At 45.8% G+C, this 12,500-nt stretch overlaps 1 protein-coding gene and 1 long non-coding RNA gene across 21 annotated transcripts in view; one reads left to right on the top strand and one right to left on the bottom strand.

Annotated features, from left to right (window-relative positions):
• The window catches only part of LOC127912937 (eyes absent homolog 1), a 160,031-nt gene extending 149,645 nt beyond the window's left edge, over positions 1-10,386 (top strand). For all 20 annotated transcript variants that reach the window (XM_052484054.1, XM_052484053.1, XM_052484052.1 and 17 more), the window contains 2 exons: positions 1,226-1,326; positions 10,101-10,386. In XM_052484054.1, the coding sequence (XP_052340014.1) occupies positions 1,226-1,326; positions 10,101-10,181 (182 nt within the window). In that variant the 3' untranslated portion in view covers positions 10,182-10,386. The remainder of the gene's footprint in view (positions 1-1,225; positions 1,327-10,100) is intronic.
• LOC127912939 (uncharacterized) lies at positions 10,131-10,750 on the bottom strand. The gene is made up of 3 exons (XR_008084193.1): positions 10,734-10,750; positions 10,474-10,603; positions 10,131-10,378 (listed from the first exon to the last, which is right to left on the bottom strand). It is a non-coding gene; the product is annotated as an uncharacterized LOC127912939 (long non-coding RNA).
• Positions 10,751-12,500: the final 1,750 nt, after the last annotated feature.

Genomic DNA, 12,500 nt, shown 5'->3' with positions numbered 1-12,500 from the left:
TAGGGTAGTGTGTATAGGGCCCTATAGGGTAGTGTGTATAGGGCCCTATACGGTAGTGTTTATAGGGCCCTATAGGGTAGTGTGTATATGGCCCTATAGGGTAGGGTGTATAGGGTGTATAGGGCCCTATATGGTAGTGTGTATAGGGCCCTATAGGGTAGGGTGTATATGGCCCTATAGGGTATTGTGTATAGGGCCCTATAGGGTAGTGTGTATAGGGCCCTATAGGGTAGTGTGTATAGGGCCATATAGGGTAGTGTGTATATGGCCCTATAAGGTAGGGTGTATAGGGTGTATAGGGCCCTATAGGGTAGTGTGTATAGGGCCCTATAGGGTAGTGTGTATAGGGCCCTATAGGGTAGTGTGTATAGGGCCCTATACGGTAGTGTTTATAGGGCCCTATAGGGTAGTGTGTATATGGCCCTATAGGGTAGTGTGTATAGGGCCCTATAGGGTAGTGTGTATAGGGCCCTATAGGGTAGTGTGTATACACCATTTAATTGACCAGGCGGGTTGGTTTGGCACGGTGTGAAGAGTAACTAGCCGGGTTTCATTTCTGTCTGTCTGTCTGTCTGTCTGTCTGTCTGTCTGTCTGTCTGTCTGTCTGTCTGTCTGTCTGTCTGTCTGTCTGTCTGTCTGTCTGTCTGTCTGTCTGTCTGTCTGTCTGTCTGTCTGTCTGTCTCTAACCTGTCTGTCTGTCTCTTTAACCTGTCTGTCTGTCTGTCTCTCTAACCTGTCTGTCTGTCTCTCTAACCTGTCTATCTGTCTGTCTGTCTGTCTCTCTAACCTGTCTGTCTGTCTCTCTAACCTGTCTGTCTGTCTGTCTGTCTGTCTGTCTGTCTGTCTGTCTAACATGCCTGTCTGTCTCTCTAACCTGTCTGTCTGTCTCTCTAACCTGTCTGTCTGTCTGTCTGTCTCTCTAACCTGTCTGTCTGTCTCTCTAACCTGTCTGTCTGTCTCTCTAACCTGTCTGTCTGTCTGTCTGTCTGTCTGTCTGTCTGTCTGTCTGTCTGTCTGTCTGTCTGTCTGTCTGTCTCTCTAACCTGTCTGTCTGTCTGTCTGTCTGTCTGTCTGTCTGTCTGTCTGTCTGTCTGTCTGTCTGTCTCTCTAACCTGTCTGTCTGTCTCTCTAACCTGTCTGTCTGTCTCTCTAACCTGTCTGTCTGTCTGTCTGTCTGTCTGTCTGTCTGTCTGTCTGTCTCTCTAACCTGTCTATCTGTCCGCAGGGAAGGAGAGCTGTTTTGAGAGGGTAATTCAGAGATTCGGGAGGAAAGTTGTTTACGTTGTCGTGGGTGACGGAGTGGAAGAGGAGCAAGGCTCAAAAAAGGTAAGAGAGGGAATGTGTAGAAATAGAAAGTGTAAAATATAATTAAATATAAAATAAAATAAAAAATATAAAAATGTATAAAAAAATATATATATAATATATATATAGTAGATAGAGATACATCGGTATTAGGGTCAACCACATTTTAACTCATCATTTCATGAATTGAATTGAATTCCATGAGTTTGAATCCTTCATTGGGTCTTAGGGTGGCCGTGAATGGGTCTTAGGGTGGCCGTGAATGGGTCTTAGGGTGTCCGTGAATGGGTCTTAGGGTGTCCGTGAATGGGTCTTAGGGTGGCCGTGAATGGGTCTTAGGGTGGCCGTGAGTGGGTCTTAGGGTGTCCGTGAATGGGTCTTAGGGTGTCCGTGAATGGGTCTTAGGGTGGCCGTGAATGGGTCTTAGGGTGGCCGTGAATGGGTCTTAGGGTGGCCGTGAATGGGTCTTAGGGTGTCCGTGAATGGGTCTTAGGGTGGCCGTGAATGGGTCTTAGGGTGGCCGTGAATGGGTCTTAGGGTGTCCGTGAATGGGTCTTAGGGTGTCCGTGAATGGGTCTTAGGGTGGCCGTGAATGGGTCTTAGGGTGTCCGTGAATGGGTCTTAGGGTGGCCGTGAATGGGTCTTAGGGTGTCCGTGAATGGGTCTTAGGGTGGCCGTGAATGGGTCTTAGGGTGGCCGTGAATGGGTCTTAGGGTGGCTGTGAATGGGTCTTAGGGTGTCCGTGAATGGGTCTTAGGGTGGCTGTGAATGGGTCTTAGGGTGGCTGGGAATGAGTCTTAGGGTGGCCGTGAATGGAGGGTGGCTGTGAATGGGTCTTAGGGTGGCTGTGAATGGAGGGTGGCTGTGAATGGGTCTTAGGGTGGCTGTGAATGGAGGGTGGCTGTGAATGGGTCTTAGGGTGGCTGTGAATGGAGGGTGGCTGTGAATGGGTCTTAGGGTGGCTGTGAATGGAGGGTGGCTGTGAATGGAGGGTGGCTGTGAATGAGTCTTGGGGTGGCTGTGAATGGAGGGTGGCTGTGAATGGGTCTTAGGGTGGCTGTGAATGGAGGGTGGCTGTGAATGGGTCTTAGGGTGGCTGTGAATGGAGGGTGGCTGTGAATGGGTCTTAGGGTGGCTGTGAATGGAGGGTGGCTGTGAATGGGTCTTAGGGTGGCCGTGAATGGAGGGTGGCTGTGAATGGGTCTTAGGGTGGCCGTGAATGGAGGGTGGCCGTGAATGGGTCTTAGGGTGGCTGTGAATGGGTCTTAGGGTGGCTGTTGAACAACAGGAGAAATCAGGAGAGAGCGAAACAGCAGGGGGAGAGAGATATAGGGAGAGAGAGAAACAGCAGGGGGAGAGAGATATAGGGAGAGAAAGAGAGAGCGAGAGAGAGAGAGAGCAGGGGAAAAGAGAGATGGAGAGAGAAAGTAGAAGGAGAGAAATAGAGAGCGTGTACAGGTGAGAAAAACATTTTTACCCATGGCCCTAAGCAGCGTAACGTAACAGATCCTTTCAGGTTTACAGCAGAGCAGAAATAGAATGTGCATTCACACAGCTTAAATCTTTGTTGATGAGATTAGGATATTTAGTGCAATGACAACCCTGTTAGAGAGAACAAGAAAGGCTGCTGGGTGAAAAGCTTTTGATGCACTTCACAACGCAGCTAGATCACAATACTCAGGTTGTTAGACTCCCTCTCTCTGTCTCTCTCTCTACCTCTACCTCTCTCTCACTCTCTCTCTCGCTCTCTCTACCTCTACCTCTCTCTCTCTCTCTCTCTCTCTCTTGTGGTGTCGATGAAATTATAAAATATAGACCAAATATATAAGAAATATATAAGTCTGGCATTTTCCCCAATATTTGTAACCAATGACTAACCACCCCAATCCACAAAAGTGGAGACAAATTTGACCCCAATAACCACCGTGGGATATGTGTCAACAGTAACCTTGGGAAAATCCTCTGCATATCATTAACAGCAGACTCGTACATTTCCTCAGTGAAAACAATGTACTGAGCAAATGTCAAATGGACATTTTACCAAATTACCGTACAACAGACCATGTATTCACCCTGCACACCCTAATTGAGCACCAAACAAACCAAAACAAAGGCAAAGTCTTCTCATGCTTTGTTGATTTCAAAAAATGCTTTTGTCTCAATTTGGCATAAGGATCTACAAATTGATGGAAAGTGGTGTTGGGGGAAAAAAAATATATAATACTATAAGCCCTAAAGATGAAGAGAGTCCCACACTCCAAATATAAACTCCACGTCATTTATTGGGTAAATCACCAATGTTCCGGCATCACTGTGCTTCCTTCAAATCCATGTACACAAACAACAAGAGTGTGGTTAAAATTGGCAAAAAAACACACACATTTCTGTCCATGGGGCCGTGGGGTGAGACACGGATGCAGCTTAAGCCCCACCCTCTTCAACATATATATCAATGAATTGGCGCGGGCACTAGAACAGTCTGCAGCACCCGGCCTCACCCTACTAGAATCTGAAGTCAAATGTCTACTGTTTGCTGATGATCTGGTGCTTCTGTCCCCAACCAAGGAGGGCCTACAGCAGCACCTAGATCTTATGCACAGATTCTGTCAGACCTGGGCCCTGACAGTAAATCTCAGTAAGACCAAAATAATGGTTTTCCAAAAAAGGTCCAGTTGCCAGGACCACAAATACAAATTCCATCTCGACACCATTGCCCTAGAGCACACAGAAAACTATACATACCTCGGCCTGAACATCAGCACTACAGGTAACATCCACAAATATGTTAACGATCTGAGAGACAAGGCAAGAATCAATCAATCAATCTTTTTTTTTTTATATAGCCATTCATACATTAGCTGATATCTCAAAGTGCTGTACAGAAACCCAGCCTAAATCCCCAAACAGCAAGCAATGCAGGTGTAGAAGTACGGTGGCTAGGAAAATCTCCCTAGAAAGGCCAAAACCTAGGAAGAAACCTAGAGAGGAACCAGGCTATGAGGGGTGGCCAGTCCTCTTCTGGCTGTACCAGGTGGAGATTATAACAGAACATGGTCAAAATGTTCAAATGTTCATAGATGACCAGCAAGGTCAGATAAAGTAATCAGAGTGGTTGTAAGAGGGTGCAACAGGTCAGCACCTCAGGAGTAAATGTCATTTGGCTTTTCATAGCCGATCATTCAGAGTATCTCTACCGCACCTGCTGTCTCTAGAGAGTTGAAAACAACAGGTCTGGGACAGGTAGTTCATCGGGTGAACAGGTCAGGGTTCCATAGCCGCAGGCAGAACAGTTGAAACTGGAGCAGCAGCATGGCCAGGTGGACTGGGGACAGCAGTCCTCGGGCCAGGTAGTCCTGAGGCATGGTCCTAGGGTTTAGATCCTCCGAGAGAAAGAGAGAGAGAAAGAAAGAGAGAGAGCGAATTAGAGAGAGCAAACTTAAATTCACACAGGACACTGGACAAGACAGGAGAAATACTGCAGATATAACAGACTGATCCTAGCCCCCCCGACACATAAACTACTGCAAGGTAAAGAAGGGCCTTCTATGCCATCAAAGGAACATAAAATTCAACATACCAATTAGGATCTGGCTAAAAATACTTGAATCAGTCATAGAACCCATTGCCCTTTATGGTTGTGAGGTCTGGGATCCGCTTACCAACCAAGAATTCACAAAATGGGACAAACTCCATATTGAGACTCTGCATGCAGAATTCTGCAAAAATATCCTCTGTGTACAACGTAAAGCACCAAATAATGCATGCAGAGCAGAATTAGGCCGATACCCACTAATTATCATAATCAGAGAAAAAGACGTTCAATTCTACAACCACCTGAATGGAAGTGATTCCCAAACCTTCCATAACAAAGCCATCACCTACAGAGGGATTAACCTGGATAAGAGTCCCCTAAGCAAGCTGGTCCTGGGGCTCTGTTCACAAACACACCCTACAGAGCCCCAGGGCAGCAGCACAATTAGACCCAACCAAATCATGAGAAAACAAAAAGAGAATTATTTTATACGTTGGAAAGAATTAACAAAAAAACAGAGCAAACTAGAACGCAATTTGGCAGAGAGTACACACTGACCACTGCATCTGACCCAAACTTAAGGAAAGCTTTAACTATGTACCGACTCAGTGAGCATAGCCTTGCTATTGAGAAAGGCAGGCTCTAAGGAGAAGACAGGCTATGTGCACACTGCCATCAAAATGAGGTGGAAACTGAGCTGCACTTCCTAACCTCCTGCCCAATGTATGACCATATTAGAGAGACATATTTCCCTCAGATTACGCAGATCCACAAAAAAATTGAAAACAAATCCAATTTTGATTAAGTCCCATATCTACTGGGGGAAATTCCACAGTGTGACATCACAGCAGCAAGACTTGTGATCTGTTGCCACGAGAAAAGGGCAACCAGTGAAGAACACACGCAATTTTAAATGTTAATGCAACCCATATTTACGTATATTTACTTCCACGTTTGTGCTTTAACTATTTGCACATCATATGACATTTGAAATGTCTTTATTCTTTTGGAACTTTTGTGGGTGTAATGTTTAGTGTACATTTTTATTGTTCGTTTGACTTTTGTTTATTTATTATCTATCTACGTCATTTGCTTTGGCAATGTTAACATACTGTATGTTTCCCATGGCAATAAAGCCCTTCAATTGAATTGAACATTGAGAGAGACAGAGAGGAAGATACCATCTCCAGCCTTTAAACTTAAAAGCAAAGACAATTTACAAAACAAAAAGCAAAGAGCTTTTTAAGCGTCACTGGAAGCCTTCTAAGTGGAACATACGCCTGGGAGAGAGAGAACTCTGAGAGGGGGAGGGAGGGAACTCTGAGAGGGGGAGGGAGGGAACTCTGAGAGGGGGAGGGAGGGAACTCTGAGAGGGGGAGGGAGGGAACTCTGAGAGGGGGAGGGAGGGAACTCTGAGAGGGGGAGGGAGGGAACTCTGAGAGGGGGAGGGAGGGAACTCTGAGAGGGGGGAGGGAGGGAACTCTGAGAGGGGGAGGGAGGGAGAGAACTCTGAGAGGGGGAGGGAGGGAGAGAACTCTGAGAGAGGGAGGGAGGGATGGAACTCTGAGAGGGGGAGGGAGGGATGGAACTCTGAGAGGGTGAGGGAGGGAGGGATGGAGGGAGAGAGGGAGAGAACTCTTAGAGGGGGAGGGAGGGAACTCTGAGATGGGGAGGGGAGGGGGGGAGAGGCCTTCTAAGGGTGGAACATGAGAGGGGAGGGAGGGAACTCGCCTGGGAGAGAGAGAACTCTGAGAGGGGGAGGGAGGGAGGGAGGGAGGGAGGGAGGGGGGAGGGAGGGAGGGGAGGGAGGGAGGGAGGGAGGGAGGGAGGGGAGGGAGGGGGAGGGAGGGAGGAAAGGGAGGAGGATGGGGAGGGGGAGGAGGGAGAGAGAGGGAGGGAGGGGAGGGAGGACTCTGAGATGGGGAGGGAGGGAGGGGAGACGCCTGGGAGAGAGAGAGAGGGGGAGGAGAGGAGAACTCTGGAGGGGAGGGAGGGAGGGAGGAGGGGGGGAACTCTGAGAGGGGGAGGGAGAGAACTCTGAGAGGGGGAGGGAGGGATGGAACTCTGAGGGAGGGAGGGAACTCTGAGAGGGGGGAGGGAGGGAGGGAACTCTGAGAGAGAGAGGGAGGGGGCTTCTAAGTGGAACATACGCCTGGGAGAGAGAGAACTTTGAGAGAAAGCTTTGATAAGACAGAGGTAATGGACCACAGGGGGGAGGGAGGGAGGTCCAGGACTCTACCTGACAAGACCCTTTCATTCTCTCCGACTCATGTTTCTCCCTCTCTGCTACTTGCATGGGAACAATGTCTGATTAGCTGGGCTGTCTCTCTATATAGAGCTATAGCAGTCAAATTCAGCATTAGGTGTTTTTATTTATATTTTATTTAGTTCAAAGAACATTAACTGCCATTTAATTTAGTTTTGTTAGTGTGAAGCAGAGTACCATCATTAGTTATAGTACCATCATTAGATATAGTACCATCATTAGTTATAGTACCATCATTAGTTATAGTACCATCATTAGATATAGTACCATCATTAGATATAGTACCATCATTAGTTATAGTACCATCATTAGATATAGTACCATCATTAGATATAGTACCATCATTAGATATAGTACCAGTATTAGATATAGTACCATCATTAGATATAGTACCATCATTAGATATAGTACCATCATTAGTTATAGTACCATCATTAGATATAGTACCATCATTAGATATAGTACCATCATTAGATATAGTACCAATATTAGATATAGTACCATCATTAGTTATAGTACCATCATTAGATATAGTACCATCATTAGATATAGTACCATCATTAGATATAGTACCATCATTAGATATAGTACCATCATTAGATATAGTACCATCATTAGTTATAGTACCATCATTAGATATAGTACCATCATTAGATATAGTACCATCATTAGATATAGTACCATCATTAGATATAGTACCATCATTAGTTATAGTACCATCATTAGATATAGTACCAATATTAGATATAGTACCATCATTAGTTATAGTACCATCATTAGATATAGTACCATCATTAGATATAGTACCATCATTAGATATAGTACCATCATTAGATATAGTACCATCATTAGATATAGTACCATCATTAGATATAGTACCATCATTAGATATAGTACCATCATTAGTTATAGTACCATCATTAGATATAGTACCATCATTAGTTATAGTACCATCATTAGTTATAGTACCATCATTAGATATAGTACCATCATTAGATATAGTACCAGTAGTACCATCATTAGTTATAGTACCATCATTAGATATAGTACCAGTAGTACCATCATTAGATATAGTACCAGAAAGTACCATCAGTAGTTATAGTACCATCATTAGATATAGTACCAGTAGTACCATCATTAGATATAGTACCATCATTAGATATAGTACCAGTAGTACCATCATTAGATATAGTACCAGTAGTACCATCATTAGTTATAGTACCAGTAGTACCATCATTAGATATAGTACCAGTAGTACCATCATTAGATATAGTACCAGTAGTACCATCATTAGTTGTAGTACCAGTAGTACCATCATTAGATATAGTACCAGTAGTACCATCATTAGATATAGTACCAGTAGTACCATCATTAGATATAGTACCAGTAGTACCATCATTAGTTATAGTACCAGTAGTACCATCATTAGATATAGTACCAGTAGTACCATCATTAGTTGTAGTACCAGTAGTACCATCATTAGATATAGTACCAGTAGTACCATCATTAGTTGAAGTACCAGTAGTAACATCATTAGATACAGTACCAGTAATACCATCATTAGTTGTAGTACCAGTAGTACCATCATTAGATACAGTACCAGTAGTACCATCATTAGTTGATGTACCAGTAGTACCATCATTAGATACAGTACTAGTAGTACCATCATTAGATATAGTACCAGTAGTACCATCATTAGATATAGTACCAGTAGTACCATCATTAGATATAGTACCAGTAGTACCATCATTAGTTGTAGTACCTGTAGTACCATCATTAGATAGAGTACCATCATTAGATATAGTACCATCATTAGATATAGTACCATCATTAGCTATTGTAACAGTAGTACCATCATTAGATATAGTACCAGTAGTACCATCATTAGTTGTAGTACTAGTAGTACCATCATTAGTTGTAGTACCAGTAGTACCATCATTAGATATAGTACCAGTAGTACCATTGTTAGTTGTAGTACCAGTAGTACCATCATTAGTTGTAGTACCAGTAGTACCATCATTAGATATAGTACCAGTAGTACCATCATTAGATATAGTACCAGTAGTACCATCATTAGTTGTAGTACCAGTAGTACCATCATTAGTTGTAGTACCAGTAGTACCATCATTAGATATAGTACCAGTAGTACCATCATTAGTTGTAGTACTAGTAGTACCATCATTAGATATAGTACCATCATTAGATATAGTACCAGTAGTTCCATCATTAGATATAGTACCATCATTAGATATAGTACCAGTAGTACCATCATTAGATATAGTACCAGTAGTACCATCATTAGATATAGTACCAGTAGTACCATCATTAGATATAGTACCAGTAGTACCATCATTAGATATAGTACCAGTAGTACCATCATTAGTTGTAGTACCAGTAGTACCATCATTAGATGTAGTACCAGTAGTACCATCATTAGATATAGTACCAGTAGTACCATCATTAGATATAGTACCAGTAGTACCATCATTAGATATAGTACCATCATTAGATATAGTACCAGTAGTACCATCATTAGATATAGTACCAGTAGTACCATCATTAGATATAGTACCAGTAGTACCATCATTAGATATAGTACCAGTAGTACCATCATTAGATATAGTACCAGTAGTACCATCATTAGTTGTAGTACCAGTAGTACCATCATTAGATGTAGTACCAGTGGTACCATCATTAGATATAGTACCAGTAGTACCATCTATATATATTGTACCGTCACGGCGGTGTTATTGCCAGGAGATCTTGGTCAATCAGAGGATCTTGGTCAACTATTGTCAACGTCTTGTTCCTTTCCCCTCCCCTGCTTTTCTGTAACGTCATGTAATGTCATGTCTCTCGCACCAAGAACATGTATTCAAATATGCTTCTTGTGATTGAATGTTCCGTAATAGTAAAATATGGACGTTTTTTACGATTTCCTGAACATCTGAAATGTTTGAGATTACCTCTTGTAACAGTCCTGTTTCCCCTCCGCAGCACAACATGCCGTTCTGGAGAATCTCCAGCCACTCTGACCTCATGGCCCTCCACCATGCTCTGGACCTAGAGTACTTGTAGCTACCGCCTGGCACTACACCGCCCAGCCCAGAAACTGGCCCCTACCGGCCCCTACACATACTGGCCCCTACCAGTCTCTACATCAACCTACTGGCCCCTACATCAACCTGCTGGCCCCTACCGGCCCCTACATCAACCTACTGGCCCCTACATCAACCTACTGGCCCCTACATCAACCTACTGGCCCCTACATCAACCTGCTGGCCCCTACATCAACCTGCTGGCCCAACCTGTGGTAACATCAACCTACCATCTCTACATCATACTGGCCCCTACCGGTCTCTACATCAACCTGCTGGCCCCTACCGGTCTCTACATCAACCTACTGGCCCCTACATCAACCTACTGGTCCCTACATCAACCTACTGGCCCCTACATCAACCTACTGGCCCCTACATCAACCTACTGGCCCCTACATCAACCTACTGGCCCCTACATCAACCTACTGGCCCCTACATCAACCTACTGGCCCCTACATCAACCTACTGGCCCCTACATCAACCTACTGGCCCCTACCGGTCTCTACATCAACCTACTGGCCCCTACATCAACCTGCTGGCCCCTACCGGTCCCTACATCAACCTACTGGCCCCTACATCAACCTACTGGCCCCAAATCAACCTACTTCGACCCATACATCAACCTACTGGCCCCTACATCAACCTACTGGCCCCTACATCAACCTACTGGCCCCTACTGGCCCCTACATCAACCTACTGGCCCCTACATCAACCTACTGGCCCCTACTGGCCCCTACATCAACCTACCGGTCCCTATATCAACCTGCTGGCCTCTACCGGTCCCTACATCAACCTACTGGCCCCTACATCAACCTACTGGCCTCTAAATCAACCTACTGGACCCATACATCAACCTACTGGCCCCTACATCATCAACCTACCGGCCCATACATCAACCTACTGGCCCCTACCGGCCCCTACATCAACCTGCTGGCCCCTACATCAACCTACTGGTCCCTACCGGTCCCTACATCAACCTACTGGTCCCTACATCAACCTACTGGTCCCTACCGGTCTCTACATCAACCTACTGGCCCCCTACATCAACCTACTGGCCCCTACCGGTCTCTACATCAACCTGGTCCCTATATCAACCTGCTGGCCTCTACCGGTCCCTACATCAACCTACTGGCCCCTACCGGTCTCTACATCAACCTACTGGCCCCTAAATCAACCTACTGACCCATACATCAACCTACTGGCCCCTACATCAACCTACCGTCCCATACATCAACCTGCTGGCCCCTACCGGTCCCTACATCAACCTACTGGCCCCTACATCAACCTACTGGCCCCTACCGGTCTCTACATCAACCTACCGGTCCCTATATCAACCTGCTGGCCTCTACCGGTCCCTACATCAACCTACTGGCCCCTACATCAACCTACTGGCCCCAAATCAACCTACCGACCCATACATCAACCTACTGGCCCCTACATCAACCTACCGGCCCATACATCAACCTGCTGGCCCCTACCGGCCCCTACATCAACCTGCTGGCCCCTACATCAACCTACTGGTCCCTACCGGTCTCTACATCAACCTACTGGTCCCTACATCAACCTACTGGTCCCTACCGGTCCCTACATCAACCTACTGGTCCCTACATCAACCTACTGGTCCCTACCGGTCCCTACATCAACCTACTGGTCCCTACATCAACCTACTGGCCCCTACCGGTCTCTACATCAACCTACTGGTCCCTACATCAACCTACTGGCCCCTACATCAACCTACTGGCCCCTACCGGTCTCTACATCAACCTACTGGCCCCTACCGGTCTCTACATCAACCTACTGGTCTCTACATCAACCTACTGGTCTCTACATCAACCTACTGGCCCCTACATCAACCTACTGGCCCCTACCGGTCTCTACATCAACCTGCTGGCCCCTACCGGTCTCTACATCAACCTGCTGTCCCCTACCGGTCTCTACATCAACCTACTGGCCCCTATCTGCCCCAACATCAAACTACTGGCCCCTACCAGCCCCTACAACTACTGGCCCCTACCGGTCCCTACACAGCTACCACCTACCTACCCTACACAACTACCACCTACCTACCTACCTACCTACCCTACACAGCTACCACCAACCTACCTTACTCAGCTACCACCTACCTACTCTACACAGCTACCACCTACCTACCCTCCACAGCTGCCACCTACCTGCTCTACACAGCTACCACCTCCACCGACCTACTCTACACAGCTACCACCTCCACCTACCTACTCTACACAGCTACCACCTCCACCTACCTACTCTACTCTACACAGCTACAACCTACCACCTACCT

Source organism: Oncorhynchus keta, chromosome 28 (genome assembly GCF_023373465.1).
Source record: "Oncorhynchus keta strain PuntledgeMale-10-30-2019 chromosome 28, Oket_V2, whole genome shotgun sequence".
Taxonomy (NCBI): Eukaryota; Metazoa; Chordata; class Actinopteri; order Salmoniformes; family Salmonidae; genus Oncorhynchus; species Oncorhynchus keta.
This window is presented reverse-complemented; position numbering and strand designations above follow the sequence as displayed.